Source organism: Morus notabilis, unplaced genomic scaffold (genome assembly GCF_000414095.1).
Source record: "Morus notabilis unplaced genomic scaffold, ASM41409v2 Scaffold557, whole genome shotgun sequence".
NCBI lineage: Eukaryota > Viridiplantae > Streptophyta > Magnoliopsida > Rosales > Moraceae > Morus > Morus notabilis.
The window spans coordinates 69,727-96,527 of NW_010363043.1; the positions used below are offsets into that span (position 1 = coordinate 69,727).

At 34.0% G+C, this 26,801-nt stretch overlaps 1 protein-coding gene across 1 annotated transcript; it reads left to right on the forward strand.

Moving 5' to 3' along the window:
• The first annotated feature begins 17,095 nt into the window (after positions 1–17,095).
• LOC21390209 (putative receptor protein kinase ZmPK1) lies at positions 17,096–19,578 on the forward strand. Its single transcript, XM_010103369.2, has one exon. It carries the CDS (start codon positions 17,096–17,098, stop codon positions 19,520–19,522), a length of 2,427 nt encoding a protein of 808 aa, XP_010101671.1. The 3' UTR covers positions 19,523–19,578.
• The last annotated feature ends 7,223 nt before the right edge of the window (positions 19,579–26,801 follow it).

Here is a 26,801-nt window from a genome sequence, read left to right on the forward strand (position 1 = left end):
AGAAGCTTTATAACAACTATTTTGGGCATTTAGCAAAAAAAAAAAAAAAAAAAAAAAATTATTGTTCTTAATTTTTTAAAGGGGCTTTTATTGTTTTTATTACATCCTTCCGTTAAAATAAAGATAAATGTCGTGCCTTGAAAAATTTCTTCAAATTTCCTTGAAAGATGTTGCACCATGGTTGAGATTTCTGACCACTCCTCTAAATAAAAGTCGTCGAGGATTCCAAAAGTCAGTATTGAGCTTAGCCGTCGAGAGGTATCGATTAAGGAAAGATCTTGGAGGAACTCTTATGCAGCTGAGTGATTGCGATCGAAAAGTCTCAAAAGAGTCGACAAGTCCGGGATAAAGCAAAGATTAACCCAAAACCCACAAAATCAGGAGATGATAACCCTCATCTCCCATTTAAATTTAAATAGAAGATCAAATATAGATTACCATCTACAATCATATGTTTAAATAATTAAATATAGAGCTACGAAGCTACGAAAATCCCTATATGGGGATGAAATATGATGCTTATCTCATATAATTTAGGATTAAAAAGGTTTAAAACCAGTTCAGCATAAAGGAAAAAGGGAGAGAGAAGTTTAGAAACTTACCAGTAATGGGAATTAGAGCTCGAGGATCATAGTATTCTGGTGAAGAAATTAGAAGCAATGTGCAAAAGCTGAGATCGGAAAGGAAAAGTTGCAACTTTCAGAGGTTTTTTCAGAATTCTAGAGTAAAAATGGTAGAGTCTCGCTAGGGGCTCTAAATCTTGACCGTAGGATTGAAAAGATTCTCATATAATGGTGGAATTTGAAAGGACGCGATCTAACGGCTCAAAAAAGTGTAGGAAGAATGGGAAATGATCTAACGGCCAAAATTAAATCCTCAACTACCACGTGTGAGAACGCGTCAGAGGATGTGACGGTTGATGTAACACCCACCTAGTCTAACCTTAAAATTACCAAGTTATTGTAGGTTTCGTTACTCTTTTAAGACTTGTTTTTAACTTACCTTGAGCTTTCTTTATATTGGTAACATTAAAATGTGGGACAAATTTGAACTTTTTAAGACATTCTTTGCGCAATGGTATAAAAACATGATTTTAGTATTTCTTTTGGCTGATGTCCGATATTTACAGTATAATACATATTCCAAAAATAGATTCGACAGTTCTTACAAACAAAAACAAAAGCATAGTAAATAGTTAGTAAATCAGGACCTCAAACAGGTCAGCATCGTCCATATACAAAAGTCCTAATACTAAGGATGACGCCAACGAACCACCAAAACAATGTACATCTAATGCCGGGATGTGTCTTCATCTGCATCACCATAAATAAGTGAGCTAAAGCCCTGTAAGTAGAATAAATGCATGAATAAGTAATTTGAACATATAACATCACATCTTAACTTCAACCTTTCTTATTCTTCCATTTCCATTTCATATAACATTAAGTATTCACTTTGTTATCTTTTTATTTCATCACTTGTATGCACAATTATCGTGGCTATATCATTTTCTCTTTTTTTAGACCTTGTGGCCATTATTAATAGCATCATGTGTCTCCCAGAGACTTAGTGGTCCCAGACTTTATGGCTTTCGCGATGATTAGCATATGTCTCCCAGAGACTTAGTGGTCCCAGACCTTGTGGCCAAATAAATGACTTAGTGGTCCCAGACCTTGTGGCCAAGTAAATATCATATGTCTCCTAGAGACTTAATGGTCCTTACTATCCCCATCATGATTGTTTTAGCCTCATTACTAATCACTATGAATTATCACTCCTTCTATTACTTTGGTGAATGTTTATCAACTCATTCCTTATATAACATTTTCTTGTATTTTGTACCATGTACATACTTTATGCATTATACATATACATCACATAATCAAGTATCACAAATGTACTATGCACAATTATTATGGTGATACAGGTGATATTCTACTTACCTCGCACCGTATGACAGACAGTATTACTTCGGGGTTCCTCTTGGTGGATCTGATGTGAACAATTGTAATGTTGGGTATTTAAATGTATTATCATTAGTTTTGTGATTAATGACTTTATTCCTTCTAAAATAACTTAAACTATAGCCTAAAATGGCTAAAAAAATTACACTTTTCATTTAAAACCTCTTAAACACCCTTTTTCCAAATTTTCCATAACTTAAAGATTTTACTTTAAAATATTCCATTAAAAAGAGTCATTTAGGTGAAAATAGTAAATTTTAGTAAGATATGTCAAAAATGTCCAATTCAAACTTAGAGCAGCTTAAAATGACTAAAAATAAAAAAAACGGGTCAAAAATCCAATTTTGGCGTACACTTGGCTCAACAATGTGCGCAGGTGGGCACCAAGGCACCAACCGTGCGCACACAGGACGCACATGGCTACACAGCGTGTGCAGGACGTACAGGGCTGCCAGCGTCCCATACTGCGCTCACAGGGGCTGCCAGCGCCCCATTGGTACGCTCCCAGGGCCTGCTGCAGCATGCTGGGCGTCCATAGCATGTAGCATGGTGTGCCTAGCCACCCTAAAATGGCCCAAATGGCCTCTAAACCCCTCCAAACCATTTTTAAAAATTTTGCCAGAGATTCTCCTACATTTTAACACTCCCCAAAGGTTAAAATACCTTTAATCTCCTAAAATAAATTAATATCACAAAATAACCCTAAATTAGAAAATTATCACAAAACCACCAAAATTCTCAGGAACCAGCCCTAATTTTAAAACCATAACTCCCAAACCACAAGGACATTTCCAAAATTGTTTTGGGAGCATTTATTCAACATATAAAGTGAGTTATCCTCAAACTTTCAGCTTCATTTGTGCTTCATAGGCTAGGTAAATAAATAAAAACATGAAGCATAATGAAAACTGACTTGAATCTGGACAGCTCCAAGAAAACAAGCTTTAAACCACCATTTTCCAATTGAGTTAGCTCCAATCTTTTTTAGAGGCTTAAATCTAACATATCAAAGATCTCATATCTAATAAATCATGGCCTAACTATAAATAAAACCAGCTGAATCATTATCAAAACAAAACCAAACCAAAACTGTCCCTTACCTTGATCTAGTTTAGGTTTTCTTTTGAGTCTCCCACCTCCAATTCAAATGATTAGTTCCTAAACCTCTTATAAACTCTTGGAGCAGATCCTAAAACAATCTCAAAGGATTAGAGTACGGACTTATCATCAATCTTGAGAGAAACTAAACTAGAATCACAAAATGCACCTTACCTTACACTAGTTTCAATCTCTTAGTGTTCCTATGATCAATCCTTCATCAAACCACTTGGAATTGCTTTGGTTTTCTTAAGAAATGGCTGGAGAAGCACTTTGGAACCAGAGGAGGGTCGAACTAGAAGGTTTTGGGGCTGATTTTTCTTCACCTCCTTGCTTAATACTTTAAAGATACAAGTAGGCACCTTAATTACTTAACCATGAAGTACTCTCCTTTCCTCTAATCTAATATCACCTTAAGCAGCTTTCTCTCACCGCCTTCTCTTGCACACAACACTCACACAAATTCCCAAAGTATGAACAAGGTCTTAGCCAATCATTTGGCCAACTAAATTTAGTGTATGAGCTTGCACTGAAATTTTGGTACGTGACAAATCCTAACTTTACATCTCCTATACTTTTCATTCAATTTTAAACATCTAACATAATCAATTTCTATTTCATTCTTACCCTAATTATTAGGATCCACAATTCCTTTAGAACCTTAATAAAATCTCAATTTGATTCCACAAACTCGAATACCAAAATATGCTTAATTTAGGGCTTCTAAAGTAACACAATCATTAAACCCTTAACATCATCCCTTTCTTAACATTATTTCAACCTTAGAATCACCTTAAGTAGTCTCTTTGGCACAGTCCAAACCTTTTCACACATCACACCAACACGTATATTTTCATTAAACGTGCCTTAAAGCCCCATTAAGACTCCATATTTTACTTTTCACTTAGGAATTCTTGTAAATATCATTTAGAACAAGTTGTTGTCCATTTTCCAACTTACCGGAATCCTTCTCTTGGGCAACCCCGAGTCATTCGCCTATATAATGAACATATCAAACATATAATTCACTTCATATTACAATTCACACCATTATGACAAATAACTGCATATAAAATGACTAAGTGTTCATTATCATATGCATGATACTAAAATATCATGAAATACATTGACCAACGAGTATGTGAGAATTCTGGGTATGACAGTTGACTAGAGCGACGTGATTGTCCCACTGCTCGAGATATCTACCTTTGAAATGTGATGATGGCACAGTGGAAAACTAACCACCAAACTTACCAAGGAAGGAAAACCCATATTAAGAGGTATCGGTTAAGGAAAGATCCTTGGGTTGAGGAACTCTTATGCAGCAGAGTGATCACGATCGAGAAGTCTCAAATGGTTCACGAAGATGTCTACATGGATGAGTTGACAAGTCCGGGATAAAGCAAAAATTAACCCAAAACCTGTAGAATCAGGAGAGGATAACTCTCATTTCACATTCAAATTTAAATAGAATATCAATTATGAATTATCATCAACAACCATATGTTTAAATAATTAAATATAGAGAAAAAGCTACGAAAATCCCTATATGGGGATGAAATAGGAAGCTCATCTCGTAATGTAATTTAGAGATAAAAGATATCGTGTACAAGAGAACCTATAAATAAGGATTAAACTCTTCATTTAGTTTATACGCACAATTTTCTACTCTAAGAGAGCTCCTCTGTACTCTTGAAACTTAGTACATTCACAAATAGACATAGGCAACAATATTTTACCAAACCACTATAAATTCGTATATTTTATATATTTATTTTTGATTTAATTTGTGAGAATTGTAACGTGAGTATTCTCATAAAGATAAATTTCGAGTTGACGAATTTTCACTCTCAACAAAATAAGTACTAAGCTCAAAAATAATTGCAGCGCCAGATGGGAGCTTTGTTGAGAGGGAGCAATGATCCTCGGAGGGTGATGTATTGCCATGTCCAACAGTCAAATGCGTTCTTGGTAACTTATAGTGCCACTTGGTTCGTAGACTCGTCTTATATTGCTAGCAATAGTCAATTTATTTTATGCATAAAGTGATGAGAGAGTGAAAAAAAAAAAAAAAACCGACGTTAGTATTATAATAGTAAATCTCATACCTCATTCCATTTTTAGGTGTAGAGTTTAGATATCTCTGCATTCAAATAATTAAATAAAAGGAAACCAAAAAAGCTACGTGGACTATTTTTTTTTTGCCTCTCTTACCATCCGGCATAGAAATTAAAGCATAAAGTTAATCTCTTTTTATTTGCTTGTGAAGTAGAGAATCATGTTAAACCTTACCTGTTTAACAACATCAAATATGACACGTATAGTATTAACATGATTTCTTCATTAACATATTAACATGGAGGAAAAGGGAAAACCAAGAGAAAAGGCATATATAACTTTTCCAAGTTAGGTCGAATAAGTTTCATTGCTGATTTTTTATAGGCCCTTTACACATATAACAAAATTTAAACAGTGGGCTTTAAATATAACAAAAATTTTAAAATATTACAAAAATTACAAAATTTGACATCATTAAAATAATCACTATATCATTACACAGTATAAAATGTAACATGATGGTTTACTATGTCATTTTTGTATATTTATAATATTATGAAAATTTGCTAAATTTTATAACTCAAAAGTATGAAATTCTGTTATGTAATCATCTCTTTTTTTATGATAAAAAAGACAAATACCTCTTAAAATGTATAAATTTAGATTTTTTATTTTTTGCACTTGATTAATATTATTTTTAATTAAATAAATATATTATTCAACAAAATATTAATTATAAATAGAGTGAAAATCTAAACGCACGCAAAATAAATTTTATTGCTGGGTTTGGACAGAGATGTCAGAAGATTACAAAAGCAAATCGTCTTTCATGGTTGGTTGGCTAATTTAATCGGGACTTGTATAGGAAAAGGCCTCTTTGTCGTTGGGCTTGTGCAACCTCAATCTGGGGCTTATATTTTATTTTAGAGTAATTATATTTGCACCTTTAAAATTTAAAGATACCTCAATAATTAATATTTCTATAATAAAGATATGAAAAATTCTATTCTTTTATGGATAATATTTATAATACTTAATTTAATCCTCTCATATCCGCACCTAATTTTAATCTTGATTGATCAAAAATATAATCTTTTTAATTATTAATGTTGTATTCCTTTTTTAAGATTATTGCAACTCCTCACATTATTTTTGTCCCTTTTCCTTATATCTATCAATCATATTCCTCTTATTTTTTGTTTATGACTTCCGTTAAAGAAAAAAACAAAGCCTCCATAACATAAAAGCAACCAAATGTGATTCAAAAAAGAAAAAGAAAAAATAAAATCCATCCAATTTGTGGCAATTGGCGGTAAAAGACAGGCAAGAAACATAAACACCTGCATATGATAACTAATATATATATATATATATATATATTTCTATCATAAACCTTAGAAACTCAATACATGGAATTGAAGTTGTAGAAGTACGAAATATTACCTCAACAAAATGATTGTCATTGACAAAACCAATTGCAATAATTTTACAAGAATCATTTGACAAAGGCACTGGAGGGAAAAAATTAGTCTTCAAGAATTTAACATGCTTCCTGTTGTTTTTGTTTCAATTGGAACTTATATTGAAATTTTCAAAGAATTTGATGGAGAAAATTATAGAGTTCATGAAGAAATTAACTTTAACCAAAGATGTGGGGTATGTTTTTTTGTTCCTTTGAAAAATACTTCAAAATTATAATTAATATGAGTGTATGCTCTTTTATTTTTTTTAAATATTATTTCTATTTATAGTTAATGTGGGGGTATGTTAATGAGTTTTAAAGTAACATAAAATTGTAATGAACATAATTTATAAATTAGTTGGGGTATTAATAAATTTGATGGATGCAAATATAATTACTTAAAACACAATTGACAATTGAGAAAATTATAGAATTTCCTTAAGTGTATAGATATGAATTTTTACCCCTTATTCTTGATTAATAATATTTTATTAGTATAGTTATTTAACTTAAAAGGTTATTAATCAATAGTAAATGTTAGAAATCCCAACACGTGCACTTTTAAAGGATATTTGTCTCCTTTATCCTATATAATTGAACCTGCAATGCTATTATTGTTAAATTTATGTTTGAACCTACATGTCAATTTTTTTTTTTGTCGTGCGTCTATTTATTTTTGTTGGATTATTTTCTATGTGATTAATTGCATTTCAGATTTCATTTTCTATAATTATCTGAATCCTATACATTGATGATTTATCCTAAGGTTGCGTTTATTGACATTCATTTTTTTGATTTTCACACACACTCTTAAAACACCCCTTTTTGTGTGGAGAGGCTCTTTAACATTGGAATCCAATCTTATTTCTTTAAAAAGTAGAACACAATAATTTTTAAAAGGCAATATATATATATATATATATTTTTTTTAGCGGGGTGTGCAATGAATATATATTTTTTAAAATTATTATTGTTCTTAATAGTAATTTTATTAATAGATAATTTAATAATGTTAAAAAGAAGGGTCTGAAAAGTAAAAAAGTAAAAAATGAGATGTTAATAGACGCACCCTTACAGTAAAAGTGTAAGACCCTCCTACTTAATAAAGCATTTAATCCAATATTCATCTTTTAGCCTAATAGGTCTTAATTTTTTTTTTTATCGGAATACACAAAATAAAATAAAATAAATGAAGGGAAACATAAACTTGTTCTTCAAAACGTGGTACGGCACTAGTATTTCTATTACATGTTTTCCAAAAGATTGAACCGTCAAATCTAGTACAAAAACATTTACAAAACGTTAAGTCTAAAAGGTCTCTAATAGTTAGATTCTAAAACACTTCAGACAGCATATAAACAAGTTACAGGATGATTGCAGCTTTGTCAACCTTTTAGAAACAAGGTTCAACATTAAAATCCTGCATCACAAGAACTAAATATTGTTCACTTCAGTTTTCAATCATAAATCTTTTGACATAGAAAACCTTGAAATCATAGACTCTACACCATAGGGAGACCCTTTTTTGTCTAGTATCGCCACTATGAGATCCTTTTTTCTTAGTATCATCTTATAGAAGCCCTTTTCAATTTAATAGAGTACTTGAGTGAGACCCTTTTCATAGTCGTCTCAAAGAGGTTCATTTCAACATTTCCAGTTTGGGTTTTGGCGGTTTCACCCACATTCCTTGCCTATTCAAGTATCAAGCCAAGCATCATACAATTTTCAATAGAACAATCTCAATAAGAAAATTATTTCCATGCATATTACAAATAAATCATATCATATAAAACATACTAATAATAGTATTTTTCAAGCAAATATGTTATAAGAAAATATTTCTTAACAATACTATCGTTCTTGTGATGATTTTCAGAAGAATTTCTACTCACCTTGAATTTCTAAAGTTTGATGAGGCATTGTTCTTTTCGCTGATTCGAGTTTAGAATTTGAGTTTTGCTACAGTAAAAAGCTCTCAGAAACAGTCACATCTAACTTTTTTACTACAGTAAAAAGCTCTCACATAACATCACATCTCAACTCAAATTAAAAACTCGAATTAGCGAACCGAACGGGGGGTGAACAGCGAGTATGCTCTTGAGAATTCTAGTGTGCTAATAAGCCTATAATATCCAATAAAATCCATTTCAACCATACTTCACTTCCATTTATATGTAATTTATAAAAAAAAAAAAAAATGTTTACCACTAGAAAATTATTAAGAGAATAAGAGAAAATCATCTAATATTCACGCCATTCCCAAAACGGATAAACTAAAAGTACATAACAATTAAACTTCCCTTACATAAGTACTCCCAATCTGCTTCAATTTTAAAACTCCACACCAATTCAACTGCTAGCATTTCATACTCTCAAAGCTTGAATTAACCTGTTAAAACCATATAAAGCATGTACGGCAATAACAATTGGCAATATAAAATCAAAACTCTAACTTCTAAAACAAACATATCATATTATCATATAACTACAGTTAAATACAACCTGTACTAATGTAAATAACAAATTGATATCCAAACAAGTGGGAGTTATTAAAATTTTAGAAAAGAAATACAAATACTCAAACTTACACTTACTGAGACTGAGATTGGTTTCTCACTAACAACACCAAGTTCCAAATTCAAGGCTGGGTAAATTGCAAGTTCTATGAGAAATAATTGGGTTTTTAGATTTATGGTGATGATTTCCATATACAATGGTAGGAATATTGATGGGAAAGTGGAGAAAAATGAGAGAGGTTTGCACTATGCTAAGAAAGGGAGGATGGATTGCCGACTAATTATGTAGCTGGGAGGTGGGTTCTTTATATTTGGTGATTTTGAGATTTACATGGAGTATGGGCTGGCTTCTCAAGATTAGAACACGTTGAAAGATCTTTTTTTTTTTTGTTTTTTTTTTTTCACTGAATGTGGAAAGACCTTTGAAAACAGATTACTATCACCAACTATGTATTAATATATGTATATGTACATGGTTGCAACTTATATTAACTAATCGGTTCACATATAAATGCACACTTCATAATGCTGACACAATCATAAATCAAGTAGTACAATAACAAAACATAGAATTAAATATATGCATGTGTACATACCACTGATGCCTTTAACACACCATATTTTCTCTAGTTCGAATAATTCCGCTTTTCACTGCACAATGTAATTCAATTTTCTTTAGCTCATAAAATAAATTCCAATGCTAATGATTAAGTCTAAGTAGAAAAATTTTGGGGTATCACAAAAAAAATCCCCATGGGCTAAGGACACTTTGAAATCTTGTTTCAGTTCATGGATTACATCACAAAACAGGAGCTTTTCGTTCTTCCTTCTCATAAACCTAAATATAAGGTAAGGTTTCCAAGAAAATATGAGAACATGACATATGGATGAAAAGACAAGCTTTGAATAGGATTTAGTAAGTTTTAATATGCTCTAACTTGTAAGGCCCGACCAATAGGATTGTGAAGAGGGGAGAACAAATCGCCAGACATGATCAATTTGGCGTTTTTGAGACCGCCTGTCTGACTCCACGCCACAATCGTTTTCTGATGGTTTGAGACCGAATTGAATCGTTTGAAACGGTTGTTAGGAAATTTTATTTCTTATTATTTATTGTAGGCAACGTATTAATTGACAATTATATTATCATTATTTAAATTGATTGGACGAATTAAGTGGTCAATTTAGGAAAGTCCAATAAGTTTTCTAACTGGTATGGATAAAATTGGTGGATACTAAATATTTACCTAATTAAGTATAATAGGTGCCTAATGACACAATTAATACGTCAAATCATACGGTGGGTTTTCACTCTTCTCTATCAAGAGAGCAAGCACGCATCAGCAATCTAAAAATTTGACTGAGGTTACACTAATAGAGACAAATATTTATTCTAACCTATTTTCTTAGTAATTTGGTGTGATGATTCTTGGTACGTGGGTTTAAGGATTAAGGCTAACAACGGTTTGATATGATTTGTGAAATTTGTAGACACCGTATAAGGCCATTTAACTATATATAATACATATAGCTAATCAATTTTTGTAAGGTATATATAATATATATTATATATTTCACATATAAAAAAAATCCTATTGATTTTTTTTTTCCAAGTTTTCCATGTTTAATGTTTAAATAACTTAAATGGATCACAAAAAATATAATGTTTTAAAATATTATTGTTGTTTTCTTTTAATATAAGGATCACAAAATTCCTTCTATTTGGTTAACTAAAAACTAATAAATCTAGAAAAAAATATGAACTTTTTTGTTTTGTTGTTCTCTTTTAAATATTTTAATGTTTTAAAATATTTTCATATTTTTTTTTAAAAAATGTTGATTTCTATTTAATTAACAAGAATGGTAGTTTGAACATTACATGTCCCAAAAATCAGCTTCAAGGTATTAAGAATTTTTTTTTTAAAATGTCGAAGTACCGTTTTAACATTATTAAAAATATAAGATATTAAGAACATGTTCGTTATAACAAAGAGTACCATTTTACGAAATAATGTTGAGGAAGAAGAGAGAAATCATTCTCATTCATTCACTGAATAATACTCGAGAGTACAACGCACACATATAGCAGAGTTAGATTCCTTTCCTAATAGAATTCTCTGCTTACACAAATCGATGTAACTGATTTGTACACCTCAGCAAAACAAACTTATTCTAGAACAGTCTATTTGTCATAACAGAACGAAGGAAAAACAAATAAAATAAACTGGAAAATAAAGATGTGCTGAAAAATATTGTAAAACTCCCCGTCAAGATGGAGAATACAGATCATGGTTCCCATCTTGCCAAGTAGAGTATGAAACTGTGTTGGATGAAGTGCCTTAGTGAGAATATCCGTCAACTGATTCACAGTAGATACATGCATAGTCTTCACAAGTCCGGCTTGAACTTTCTCACAGATGATATGGCAATCAATCTCTATATGTTTGGTACGTTCATGATAAACAGGATTGGCAGCAATATGAAGAGCGGCTTGATTATCACAAAAGAGAAGTGCCGGTCCAGTGTTAGAAATGTGAAAGTCCTTTAGCAAAGCAAGCAACCACATAATTTCACAAGTAGTGTTTGCCATAGATCTATATTTTGCCTTAGTCGAAGATCTGGATACAATATGCTGTTTCTCTGATTTCCAAGATATAAGAGATGAGCCCAAAAATACACAAAAACCAGAAATTGACCGTCGTGTGTCGGGACAAGTTTCCCAATCAGAGTCGGAAAAAGCCTTTAACTGAATAGTCGAATTGGAAGGGAAAAATAGACCTTGAGCTGGGGTTCTTTTGATGTATTGTAAAACCCGAAGAGCTGCTTGCATATGAGAAACACAAGGAGCAGCCAAGAATTGGCTTAATCTATTCACCGAATAACTCAAATCAGGTCTAGTAATGGTGAGATATAGTAGCTTACCAATGAGGCATCTGTAGGTGGAAGGGTCATCTACCAAATCACCATCCTCTTGTGAAAGTTGAGATTTGGTTCCATTGGGACAGATGCTGGTTTACAGCCTGAGTATCCTATTTAAGAAAGCAATTCCAATGCATATTTCCGTTGACAAACTGAGATTTCAGCACTAGTCCTTGCAACTTCCAGGCCCAAAAAATATTTAAGAGGTCCCAAATCTCTCATTTTGAATCGCTTATTAAGAACTTGTTTAAGTTCAGTCACGGCTGCATCATTGTTGCTAGCAATTATTATGTCGTCCACATAGACCAAAAGAGCCAAGAAAATGGAACCTTGTCTCTTGATGAACAAGGAATGATCATTAGCTGACTGAATGAAACCTGTTTCTAGGAAAACAGTTGAGAACTTACTAAACCATTGACGAGAGGCTTGTCGCAGCCCATATATTGGCTTATGCAACTTACAAACAACATTAGGAGGAAAATTCTCCCCCTTTCGGTAAGAATATCTTGGCAGAATACTCATATATACTTCCTCAGTGAGGTCACCATGGAGAAATGCGTTTGTAACATCAAGTTGAGTGAGAGTCCATTTAAAAATGGCAGCCAAAGAAAGTAAAAGTTTGACTATAACGAGTTTAGCTACAGGGGAGAAGGTGTCCAGAAAATCTATACCTTCTTGTTGCGTGTAACCTTTAGCTACGAGACGCGCTTTGTATCGTTCCACAATACCATCCTCTTGAAACTTTATTTTGTACACCCATTTGCAACCAACGGGTTGCTTTCCTGGTGGAAGGGAAACAAGTGACCAAGTACCATTGCCTTCCAAAGCCTACAATTCAACATTCATTGCATCTTGCCATTCCTGAAACTGAACAGCCTGTGAAAAGGTTTGAGGTTCGGTTTGTGTACTAATGGCTAGGGAGAAGATGCGATGAGATTGTGAGAGTTTATGGTAACTTAAAAAGGAAGAGATGGGATGGAAGGAAGTTGAGGGAGATGAACCAGGAAAATTAGGAAGTGCGTTGGTGGCCAAATGGCAGTGGTAGTCCTTGAGATATGCTGGTCGTTTTGTTGTGCGAAGTGGACGAGAAATGGGCTCTAAAGCTTGGTTTTGATCAACATCATGAGCGAGAGTATTGGTAGGAGGCTCGGATGATGGGGAAATAACCTGAGGAGGAAGTTGATGTTGAGACTCAATGGGACATGGTATGACACGGGCAACGAATAAGTCAAGATGAAAACTATCTAGCTGTGATTGAACAAAAGGAAATATAGACTCATGAAAAACTACATTCCTTGTGATATATATCTTATGACTTTCTAAATTAAGTAGTTTGTACCCTTATTAACCAAAAGGATAGCCAATATAAACAGAGGCTCGAGCTCGAGGAGCAAATTTTGTGCGTTGGCTAAGGAGAGTTGATCCATAACACAGACACCCAAAAGAACGGAGATGAGAATATGTTGGTTTCTTGTTATTTAACAACTTAAAAGGGCTTTTGTTTGATAAGGTGAGGGCGTCCTATTAATCAAATAGACAGCAATTAAAACACACTCATCCCAATAGCAAAGTGGAATATGCGACTGGAAAAGGAGTGCTTGTGCCACATTAAGTATATGTTGGTGCTTTCTCTCAACTACGGAATTCTGCTCATGAGTTTCAACACAAGAATGATAAGGGAGAATCCCTTTAGAACGGAAAAAGTCATCAAATGAGAGCTCAGGTGCATTGTCAGATCGAACAGATTTAATGGTAGTGTTAAATTGCGTTAAAATAAAACTGTAAAATTATAGAAAAATGGTTATAACATTTGATTTTGAAACCAAAAGATAGACCCATGTGGCTCTAGTACAATCATCAACAATAGTGAGGAAGTATTTATGACCAGCTCGTGTATTAACATGAAAAGGACCTCATATATTAATATGCACTAGATCAAAAGGTCGTGAAGACATATGATTGTTTGAAATGAATGGAAGTCGTTTATGCTTAGCCAAATGACAAATTCGACAATGTGAAGATAATGTAGACAAGAGATTAGAAATTTTTAATTCATTATGGAGCAACCGAAGTTTTATAGCAGAGAGATGTCTCAATCTATAATGCCAAATATCACTTTTGCTCGTTACAGAGGCTGAAGAAAACGAATTATAATAAATAACTCCTAAATCTAGAAAATATAGATTTCTTTATCTTCTACCCCTCCTAATCATCAAGCCCTGAGTGAGGTTCTGGATACCACACGAATTGGAAAGAAAATTAACACTACAGTTATGGCTGAGTGTGAGTGCACTGACACTGAGTAGATTAAAGGCAAACAATGGAACAAAGAGCACATCATGTAATATCAAGGATTTGGACAATTTCACAGAGCCTATGCACTCGATTCTTACGGCGTGACTGTTGGACAACGTGACAGTGGTATTTTGGATAGGAATTGAATGAGAAAACACAGAAAAATCACAGCAAACATGATGGCTTGCACCAGTATCTATAACCCATGTGCCAGACGGAATGGAAAGAGATGAAAGGGAAGAAATGGAAAGAGAGTTACCATAGATTTGAGAAACAGAGGGATTAGAGACCGAAGGATCTTTAGCTGTTTGTGTGTCAGGAGTGGCGATCACACGATGATGAAGTTGCAAACTCAGGTAGGCAATCAGTTGCTGGAATTGATTGGTGCTCAGCAGACCATTCGGTAGAGGCGAGCTCATCGCCGTTGTAGCTGAAGGTGAGATCTGAGGTCGGTCATGAAAAACCCTATGTTGAGATGAGCTGGATTGAAGAGAGCCCATTGAAGGTGATTGGGTCGTTTGTGTAAAATGGGCCTTGAACTTGTGCTTGAATCCAGGAGGATACCCATGTAATCTGTAGCATTTATCCACGGTATGTCCAGCCAGCCCACAATGCGTACAAACAGGTCGATCTCTTCTGGGTTTGCTTGCTGAAGACGCAACCACCCCAGGGAGGGCCGACGGCGAAGCAGCAGCGAGGGGACCCGGTGATGAGGCCTTAAATGCCAAGGGATTGGCCGGACCAGTAGATCCAGTACCGATTGTACGTTGTCTCTCCTCCTGAACAATAAGATTGAAAACTTTCGAAATGGAAGGCAGAGGATCGTTCGGCAAAATCTATCCTCTGATTGTTCCATAAGACTCATTCAAACCCATTAGAAATTGCATGACATATTCTTGTTGGTTATAGTCAAGCCAACCTTTCATACCTCCACAGCGGCAGACCGGAATAGGCTGGTAATGCTTGAGTTCATCCCACAGAATCTTCAAGCGTGTATAGTAGGTATTGATGTTTAGAGAGGCTTGACACAACCCTTGTAGTTGCTGCTTAATTTGAAAAATACGTGGCGTGTTGCTTTGATGAAATCTCTCATGTAAATCTGTCCAAACAGCTTGAGCAGTGTCCAAATACAGAAGACTATCTGCAATCTCCTTCGAAACAGAGTTGAGTAGCCATGAAATCACCATACTGTTGCAATAGGACTAGATCCCAGCAAGAGGTGCTTCAACCGATGGTTTCAGAATAGATCCATCAACGAAACCGAGCTTGTGTTTGGCATTGAGGGCCATGAACATGGCTCTGCTCCAAGTGTTGTAATTAGGACCAGTGAGAGGATGAGATACCAAGATGAGACCAGGATGATCTCCACTATGGAGAAAATATGGACTGTTCGCTCCGTCCATAAAGGTCGGATCCTGCTGATCCACGGTGCTAGATGAGGAAGGTAGAGTCAAAGCCTGGAAACGATTGGCGTTGTTTTGTTGACCTCCACAAGCCATACTCAGAGACTAAATAGAGCAGGGAGAGCAAATCGCTCTGATACCATTTTACGAAATAATGTTGAGGAAGAAGAGAGAAATCATTCTCATTCATTCACTGAATAATACTCGAGAGTACAACGTACATATAGAGCAGAGTTAGATTCCTTTCCTAACAGAATTCTCTGCTTACACAAATCGATGTAACCAAATTGTACACCTCAGCAAAAAAAACGTATTCTAGAACAATCTATTTGTTATAACAGAACGAAGGAAAAACAAATAAAATAAACTGGAAAATAAAGATGTGCTGGAAAATATTGTAAAATACCAAAATGATTTTATCACATTTTAGTTTATGCAAACTTCTAGCCTTCCACCTTAAAAAAAAAAAAAAAGGTTTACGTGGACTTCACCTCCTAAACACAATAGAAAAAAGCTTCATCGCTCGCAAATGAGTAAGTCAAAAGTCTTCTTGAGTCCATTTCCTTTGTCGTCATCTTCTTGGGTTCATTTGCCCTAGTTGCGGCCGTGTGTGCTTCGGACGTGCTCTTCAGAGATCAACCATGGTTACCGATCATGTCCAAAACTTCGTCACGCGCGAAGTGACGTTGCTGTATGTATGTATGTATGTGTGTGTACATATAATTAAATATAGTTTTGCGAGCGAAAGATAACTACAATGCTTTTTTTTTTTCTTTCTTTTCTTTTCTATACGTTGTTTTCATCATAATCCAAATTAATCTAATTTTGAGTGACAGAGCATGCCTTTGTATAAGATTGATGCCGGCTTAAATGCTAATTAGTTTGATTGATTCTGTCTACAACTCAACGTTATAACAATTATTACGTAGGACCTAGGATGTGTGTATGGAGTTATACCAAACAAATTAAGAAAAGAAAAAAGAAAATATTGTGTATTTCGACTTCTGAGGTATATTTCACGTTGAATTCCATTTGACTTTTTAACATTCCAGAATATACTATACACAAAATTGGGTGTGCGTGGAATGAATATTCTTCCATGGCCATTCATTTCACCGATTCGAGTTTAAAATTTGAGTTTTGGTATAAGTAAAAACTCTCAGAAATAATTATATTTAACTTTTTTACTACTGTAAAAAATTTTCACATAAAGTAGAATCATCAACGCATCAAGAAGTCACTTTTTACGTCTCTCTGCTTGGAATTTTAATTAGTCCTATATTTGTGGCCTCTGGGCTTTTTTTATTGTTCTACTATAAGAAGCGTTTCAGACTAGTGTAGGGATTAAACAATCTTTATTCGAAACATTCTGAAATTCTCATGGATTTCCGCATTCTCTTCCTTCTTCTGCCTTTGTTATTTCAAGCTCCTTTTTCTTCATCTACAAATACCCTATTACCAGGCTCATCCCTATCTGTTAAAAGTGCAACAAGCGATGTTCTGGTTTCGCCAAACGGCGTTTTCTCGGCAGGCTTTAAAGCCGTCGGAGAAAACGCTTTCTGCTTTGCTATATGGTTTGCAATATCCTCTGATCCTACCATAGTTTGGATGGCGAACCGAGACCAACCAGTCAACGGAAGAGGTTCAAAGCTTTCGCTGACTAAAAATGGCAACCTCGTACTTCTCGACGCAGGAAGAGTTACCCTTTGGAGCACAGGAACGAGAAATATTTCCGCCGTGAAACTGCAGCTCGAAGACACCGGAAACCTCGTCCTCCGTACCTCAGAAGGGGGTCAAAGTTTCACCCTCTGGGAAAGCTTTAAATCTCCCACGGATACACTTCTTCCTCAACAAAAGCTAACCATGGATACTGATGTTGTCTCGTCAAAAAGCCAGACCAACTATTCCTCTGGCTATTACAAACTCTATTGGGACGATGACAACGTCCTCCACCTGCTTTGTCATGGTCCGGATCGGCAATTATCAAGTGTGTACTGGCCTTATCCTTGGCTAAAGTATTTTGAAAATGGGAGATCAACTTACAACAACAGCAAAACTGCGGTCCTAAACTCGTTCGGAGTCTTCTCATCATCAGACGATCTCTTTGTCTTGGCCTCCGATTACGGTGAGAAACTTCACCGAAGATTAACCCTGGACCCGGACGGAAATCTTCGCCTATACAGTTTTGACATGAAGAAAAGTACGTGGGTTGTTACCTGGCAAGCCTTCCCCAAACCATGCGATATTCATGGTACATGTGGGCCAAATAGTTTTTGCACTTACCACCACAGTTTCGGTCAGAGATGCTCTTGCATACACGGATTTAAGATGGCTAATCATAGAGATTGGTTCTACGGTTGTGAACCGGAGGTAAAATGGAACAATAGTCGGGAGATTGACGGCTTTTTTCGCGTTGCCAATGCCGAGTTCTATGGCTACGACAGAGGCTTCTTTCAGAATCAGACGTTAAAGGGTTGTGAAGAAGTTTGCTTAAATTTGACAGAATGCAAAGGCTTCCAATTCAAGTTTGAAGACTCTGTTTATAAGTGTTATCCCAAGACTCAACTGCTCAACGGACAGCGCGCATCAAATTTCAATGGAGACGTCTACATAAGAGTTCCTAAAGCTAATCTTTCGTTTTATGAGAAGCCCGGCAAAGAAATAGAATTGGATTGCCCTTCTAAATCGGTGATATTAACGACAGCGTATAAAAAGCCCCACGAAAATGCGACCTTAATGGTTTTGGTTTGGGTTTCCGTTGGGCTTGCTGGGATGGAGTTTGTTTGTGTCGCGGTAGTGTTATGTTTCTTGTATTTGACAAGAAATGGAAAGGACGAAAAGGCCCAAGGGTACATGCTTGCTGCAACTAGATTTCAGGAATTCACATACGCCGATCTGCGCAAAGCGACTCGGGGATTCTGCGAAGAAATTGGAAACGGAGGGGGAGGTACTGTTTTCAAAGGCATGTTGTCGGATGGTCGAGTTGCGGCGATCAAGCGGATGAGAGAAGCCCATCAAGGCGAAGCTGAGTTTTTAGCAGAATTAAGCATCATAGGAAGACTAAACCACATGAACTTGATTGAGATGTGGGGATATTGTGCTGAGGGAAAGCACAGGCTTTTGGTGTACGAGTACATGGAACATGGATCTTTAGCTGACAACCTTAGTGCCGATCATGCACTTGATTGGGAAAAGAGGTTTGCCATTGCAATGGGCTCGTCAAAAGGCTTAGCTTATTTGCATGACGAATGCTTGGAGTGGGTTTTGCACTGCGACGTGAAGCCTGATAACATACTCTTAGACTCGGATTACCAAGCCAAAGTGGCTGATTTTGGGCTGTCCAAGATACAGAACAGAGGCGAGGCTCATAATTCAAGCTTCTCGAGGATTCGAGGGACGAGGGGTTACATGGCGCCTGAGTGGGTTTATAATCTTCCTATCACCTCTAAAGTGGATGTTTATAGCTATGGAATTGTGGTGTTGGAGTTGGTGACTGGAAGGAAACCGACAGGCGTACAAATCGTGATCGGCGGCGGCGGAGGGACGGCTGAGCACGGGAGGTTGGTGACATGGGTTAGGGAGAAGGTGAATGGAGCTTCTACCACGGAAGCTTGGATTGAAGAAATTGCAGATCCCATACTGGAAGGGAATTTTGACAGGAACGAGATGGAAGTTCTGGTTAAAGTGGCTTTGCAATGTGTGGAGGAAGACAAGGAAGCTAGGCCCACCATAAGGCAAGTTGTCGAGATGCTGCAGTGCCATGAAGACGTACGTGCTATCACTGACGTCTTAATAAAACCTAGTTAATGCTTTCCTTTAAATGTTGTATACATTTATTGCAAGTTCAATGTTAAGTAGGCTGGGACCATCTGTCGACCTTGTAAAATATTTGTCCATTTTTCATTTGTCATAATAAGTTGGTCGATTAAAAATAAACATACTATCACCCGGCATTGTTGTGTATATCGATATGTACGAAACAAATTTATTTAATAAGGTCAAATAATAAATATCACTTTTTCCTTTTATAAATAAGATATGAACGTCACATTATCTAGATTTTTAGAAAAAATGAGTAATGGGGTATACCATTTTCTTTTGCAATACATTTCAATTCGTATTTCTGTACAATATGTGAATTCCAATCTCGATCGCTTGCTTAGTCGCCCCAACTTCTAATAACAAATATTGCGGGGCAGCTCAAGTAATGGGGGATTACTGGCCTTTTAATGACAAGTCAATTTGTTTCCTTTTTTATTATTTCCTTTCCCCTCTCATCTCCTAGACTCCCAGTCCATTTGCATGAAAAAAAAATAAATGCTGTTAATTGAAAGGGATATGGCTACCTAATTTCCCTAGATAAAAAAACACATCCGTAAATTTTATTCATTGTTCAACCATAATAGAGTATGTTGCAAGGTGTTCAAGTAGAAAGTTGGAAAAATTCCCAGAAATATAAGCAGTTTGAAAACTAATATTAATTAAGAGCAATGCAGAAACTTTCCTTCGCAATCGCCAGAGGTATTTAGCTCAAAAAGAAGTGGAGCATGTGAGGTATGGCCTGTCCATTACCAGTTTTAGCCTTGCGATCAAAATTCTATATTGACTTGTGTTTCGTTTTAACTCTTTCGCCATCCAATATAAAAAACTAGAATTAAATCCTCTTTATTTGAGAGTGAAATAGATAAGGTACCGTTTGATTATGAGACTTGAACTCATTATTTTGATTTAACTTTCTTATAAAAAATTTGAATAAAAAAAGATCATATTAATGAGTTTTCTCACAAAATTTAAATTTAAAATCAAAATCACTAACTTCAATAAACGGGTCATAAGCCTTCAATATCAAATAAATATGACACATTGTATAATATCACTTTGAAACATAGAAGTTAAAGAAACGGGAGAATGGGAGTAGACATCAGCCGACAGGCTAGGCCTGTAGCCTGTAATAGATCCATGATCCATCGATCCTTTCGTACTACTTGCGCATCCAAATGTGCAATACACTTTATTGTTGGATTAATTTGACATTTTAGGTCCAAATGCTTAATGTCCAACACAAATCATGAGTCTGCAGACTATGGTTTTTCATATTAATTATTATGAATTGGAAAAGAAACAGTTTATTTGGAAAATTACTGGAAAAAAGAGAAGAAAAGAAAAGAATAATCGATAACTTTTAGAAAGCTTAAAAGAGAATTTGGAAAGAATTTCTTTAGAAAAGAATAATCGATAACTTTTAGAAAGCTTAAAAGAGAATTTGGAAAGAATTTCTTAGGCACGTGTTGCTGTGCGGTTATATTAAAAAAAAAAATTATGACAAATTTATTCACAAAATATCGAATATTTTATTAAATTAAGCATAATATTTTTTATTAGATTATGTAAAATGCTTATTTTCTTTATTTCACCTTAATTTTAATTGTCAGAAGTGTTATATCTTATGTTACGTCTAGTGTTTCAAATGATGTTAGAACATTGTCTAGAACACGACTTAACTAATTAAGATCCGGTTTAATTACATTCAGTTACTCGAGCAGAATAAAGTACAGAAAGTAAAATAACACACATTATGATATTACAGTTCGGTGCGCACACCTACATTTGCGGGGTCATGCACAGATAATAAACAGTTCACTATATTCCAAAAATTAAAAACACCGGATTGACTTATTCATTGAAGGACCCACTCCTAGACAATGACACCGCTGTGACGAATCTCCACAATGATTGTTTATCGTGCACCACACGTCTTCTATTCACCTGGCGAACTCCCTTCGACTGGCAGAGCTTCCTCACGAAAGCAACAAATCCCTCTCCCGAAGGACGATTTTAATAACTCACAAGGCTCACAAAAACTCACATACGTCTCTCTGAATATTTTTTTTAATAATAAGCTTTAAAATTCACAAACTTTTCCTTTGGAAATGTTCTATTAAATCCGTACACTATAAATGAGCATCCTAGAGCCGTTTATATAGAATTTATACTCCACGACAACCTTAAAAAACTTCATGAATATCCAATAATTATCTTCTCTTTAACCAATTGCTCTATCTATATATTTTCATCAATTATCCCATGTTCAACTTTTAAATAAAACTAATTCATTGTTTGATGTACTACATATTTATCCAAGATATAAACCCAAGTATTGCTTTGTACAACAAGTAGACAAAATTACACCAAATAGATTTTCCAAATCTATTTCAAAATTTCAATTCCTTCCATCCCCACTTTTGCGACACTAACTTTATTCTTTAAATATAATTCAAACTCCAAGTCTTCAACTATAAATCGGATTATGCTCCATTTATCCAAATCCGAACAAGTCTCACATCTGCAGGTCAATCAAATTTAAATGCCCAACAATATATATCTAAGACTTTCAAATACTCTAAGTTATTACTTTATCTCCTCTCCTCTCCTCATAAATAGCAATCGGATTATGCTACTAGAAATTAAATCTGAATATGCCTTTGAATTTAAATATGAATCTGCCTTGGGTTGCAAGCAAATATCTTCTTGTAGGCTATCTCCCATTCAAAATTAAAATCACCCTTTTTAATCCTTATCTCCAGATATCACAACTCAACATAATCTGTAACTTTAACTTCAAATTTAATTCGAAATCTTCTTCTATAATCTGAATTCTTCTTGAACCTATTTTTTAAAATTTTACAATATTACTAATGAATGGCCAACTAATAAAAATACCTAATGAGAAGTTCTAATTATTTTTGAGTAAGGGTTCGGCTTGTTTAGTTGAAAAGTTGAAAAAATAATTAGAGCCATATTTTAGAAAAATAATGGGACACTTTACATAAACACCACAAGTTTTAGAATTGGATTGACATATGCCAACAAACATAAACTATTGTAGAGAATGTCACACCTAAAGATACTTAAAACTCGTAAAATCCATAAAAATCACGAAACTCTCACAAAATTTAAAGATACCGAATGAAATACACAAAAATATAAGTATAATTTTACTCAGTATACAAAACTTAAATGACATCACTGTGGTATATTTTGTAATAATTTTAGTACCTATGACAAAAGTCAATTCAACCTTAAAAATCATGAAATATTGCCTAAATATCTCATAATAATGCTTAGAGAGTTGTACATAAAAAATTAATGAGAAACATTTAAAAATACCTAAGAAATTAAAAAAATTCCAAAAAAGGGACCTAGCAACTAAGTAAGCATTTTGTAAACCTTCAAAGTTGAAGTAAAAGAGATTTCACGATTTGATTAAAAGACAAAAATAGTAAATATATATTCTCGTTCATTTCACCGATTCAAGTTTTCAGTTTTAGGTTTCTACAGTAAAAAATTCTCAGAAAATGTCACATCTAACTTTTTCTGCTATAGTAAAAAGCTCTAAAAATGTCACATCTCAATTTGAATTGAAAACTCGAATCCGCGAAGTGAACGAGGCTGTAAATTTAAAAGTTCTGCTGCCGAGCGGCTGAGAGCTTGGAAGTCTTTAGTCTTGACTTTGTAAAGCAACAGGACAAGTCTCGCTAGAACTGTCTAGCCAACGAGGCACAATATGGGTACGTTTAGTTCATGGATTTAAAATTATGATTCAGAATTATTTTCAATTTACGTGTATTTTTTGTGAGAGAAAATATTATATCGAATTACGAACTATGATCCGAACTATGACACAGATTCTTACTCCAAACACACTTTGGTTCATTTCATTGGTGCCGTACTCAAGAGCTTTGACATAACCTTCTCAAATTTCTATATACGTAAATTATTATATGTCATGAACTTTCACAATTAAAACCAAAAATACCCCACCATCAGCTAATGCAAGAATATCCTTGGTGAATAAATAAATAAATAAAAACTAAGAATATCCTTGTAAATCTGTTACCAGAAACAGTTTCTACTCAGGTTTATTTTCACTCAGCATACATGTAGAACGGAGATTCTTAGTTACACTACTTTCTTTGTTCTAATTTCTTACTTCTTCGTGAACATGGTAATTTTTCTCCCTTTTAAATCACGTGCAATTTCTGTTTTCTTTTTGGCTATAGATTGCACTTTATTATGTTCGCATTAAACAGCTTTACTGTAATTAAGCGTTATAGAACCGGACCAAGGTCTACAAAAGCCATTAGACATCTTTCATTGAGAAAAAAAAAAAAAAAAGCCATCAGACATCAAGGCCTTGTAGTTTGGTAAGAAAGTTTAATTAATTATCTGACCTCTTTGGTCCGAAAAGTGACCGGACAAACATGCGTATAAAGTGGGGAAGTTAAAAAAAATAGTGTGAATTGATGACGTTGAGTTTTTTGTTTGTATTATTATTATTATTTTTTTTAATCTCTCGCTTCTTTGTTTTTTTGTTTGAAGACGTAAAGAGTTGTTTTCGAGGAACCTGCATAATTGACTAAAAAAATAGAGATTCTTATCATGTCATTGTAATTAAATTTTTATATTTAATAAATAATTATTATAAAGACATAATTATCAAAAATTATCCATATATTATTAATAATCTCCTTACATTTTTGGATCATGTACGTTCTACATGACAATTTTTGTCAATGAAATAACAAAGAATAAATTTGGCTCCGCATTATTCTAAGGCTCTACATTATTTACAAAATTATAGCATTTTTTTCACTTTTTTTTTTTTTTTTGGGGTTTGAAGCAATGGTACCAACGCTTGTAAAAATCTAATAGAAGAATTTAAATAAAAATATCAACAGCCCTTTTATTTTTATTTTCAGTTGGAAAATATTTCGCTATGTTCTCTTTAAGATACAAATTGAAAGTTTCTTTGATAAGTCTGATCTATCGATAATGTCAGTTTTTAACCGTTAAATTTAGTTAAAATCACATCAGATTAAAAAAATATGTAGAATAGACATTTTTTAATTTATAAAAATGAAGAACTATTGATATTTTTTTTTTTATTATTCTATCAGAGAAGCTCCATTAGAAATTTATTTCCACATTATTATCTATTGATGATGAGTACCATTAATTACTTTAAATTCCTTTTTATTAATGTGCAATCAATGTAAAAACATGCTTAGCAGGCACTATAAGAAACATGGTTATTAGCGATGATAAAAAGTCGTTGCAAAAAATGCAAAGTCATTGTAAATACATTTTTTACGACCACTTGTTGTCGCAAACCTGTCGCTACAATTGTTTCGTCGCAAAAATAATTTTTGCGATGACAATCAGTCGTCACAATTATTTTTACGACGACAATCGTCGCAAATAAGTTGCTGCAATTATTTCATCGGTTACATCGTTAAGATGACATGACATTGAGTATTTGTGATGATAATTTATGAATTAAGTCGTCACAAAAGATGCAAAATTAGCCGATGTGGCTTATATTTTTTGTGACCACATTTGTAGTTGCAAATAATATTTTAATTTTTTATTTATTTTTTCTCATTTTAATAATTAATGTTGTATATTACTATATATTTAAACCCAATATTAAATATAATTAATAAATAATAAAAATAGAAATAAAAATTTTTATTATAAAAAAGTAATTAATAAAATAAAATAAAAATGTAATTATAGTAGAAATATACGGGAATAAAAATTGTTACATTAATAAAAATCTAATCTCCTAAATTAACAACATCACTAGCATCACATTTGTTGCAAGTATTTTTCTACGTGTGGGTCCGAATGTGTCGTAGAAGATCTTGTCGAGCATGAGCTAGATGATGACGTATCCCCTCGATTAACCTTTTGTGGGAGTGTGCGACCCACTCCAGTCTTGTGTCCTCTGCGAGTGCCCGAAAACTGCTCCATAATATCATGCTCGTTAACTGCTCTTGCCGTGGATGATCCAGAAGTAGTAGACTGCGTCTGGATCTGCATTTCTCTTTCTCCCTCCATCTGATGCTACAAATATTATTAGAAAAATAATTAAATACATAATGCGATTTAAATAAAAAAATATAATTAAACATTACGAGTATACTTATGACGTCATCGAGGTGCGGCATCAGGTGCTGTAGAATGAAATATATTTAGTGATCATATAATACTAATGTAATATGTCTTTAACATTCTATTAACTATTTTATAATATTTATTTTTAATTTTTTAATTAATAATATAATACTAATTAAAATTTCCATCTAAATTTTTTTATCATCATATATATAATTCATTATTTTTAATTTCTTAATATTTCCATAAGTCGCCTATTTTTTAATCATCATGAAACAAATTTCATACAAATTTCAATCTAATTACCACAAATTTCAATTTCAATTCTAATTTATAATTCACAAACTAAATTCAAAATCCAAAACAAAACCACAAACCACAACCAAAATACAAAAATCAATTTATAAAGAAACCACCTTTTTTAGGAAATTTAAATTCTCAGTTATTTGCAACGACATTATTAAACAAGTCGTTGCAAAAAATGGTCGTCCTTGGTAGAATTTTCTGGAACCCTTTTTTGTGACGACATGTGTCGTCGCAAAAATAGTCGATCTGAAAAAAATTTTCTGGAACTATTTTTTACAATGACTTTTCAATATGTGGTCGCAAAAAATAAAGAAATATCTGGAACCTCTTTTTGGACACGTCACCGCCACTTGTAACAATCAGTATTTGCGACGACATGTCGTCACAAATAATGGACAAACTTGCGCCAAAATCGTTGGCGCCAGATTGGTTTTGGCGCAACCGATATTAGCGACGATATCTCATCACGAATAATATGTCAAATGTTAGCGACGATATGTCCTCGCTAATACTGAAATTTGTGCAACGACATGTCGTCGCAAATAGTGAATGCAATGACAAGTTGTTCAAAAATTTTGTTTTCTTTTTAGCGACGATATATCGTCGCTAATACTTTGATATTAGCAATAATAAATGTTGTCGTTAATAACCATTTTTGTTGTAGTGAGGCAGGTGGTCTTCATGCTTACCAACCTTAGGTGCACATCAATTAATGTTAAGAAGACGGAAATGGAAAGAAAGAAAACGGAAAACAAAATAAACCCAAAACATCAAGAATCGTTATTTGTCCCAAAAAAAAAAAAAAAAAAAAAAAAAAAAAAAA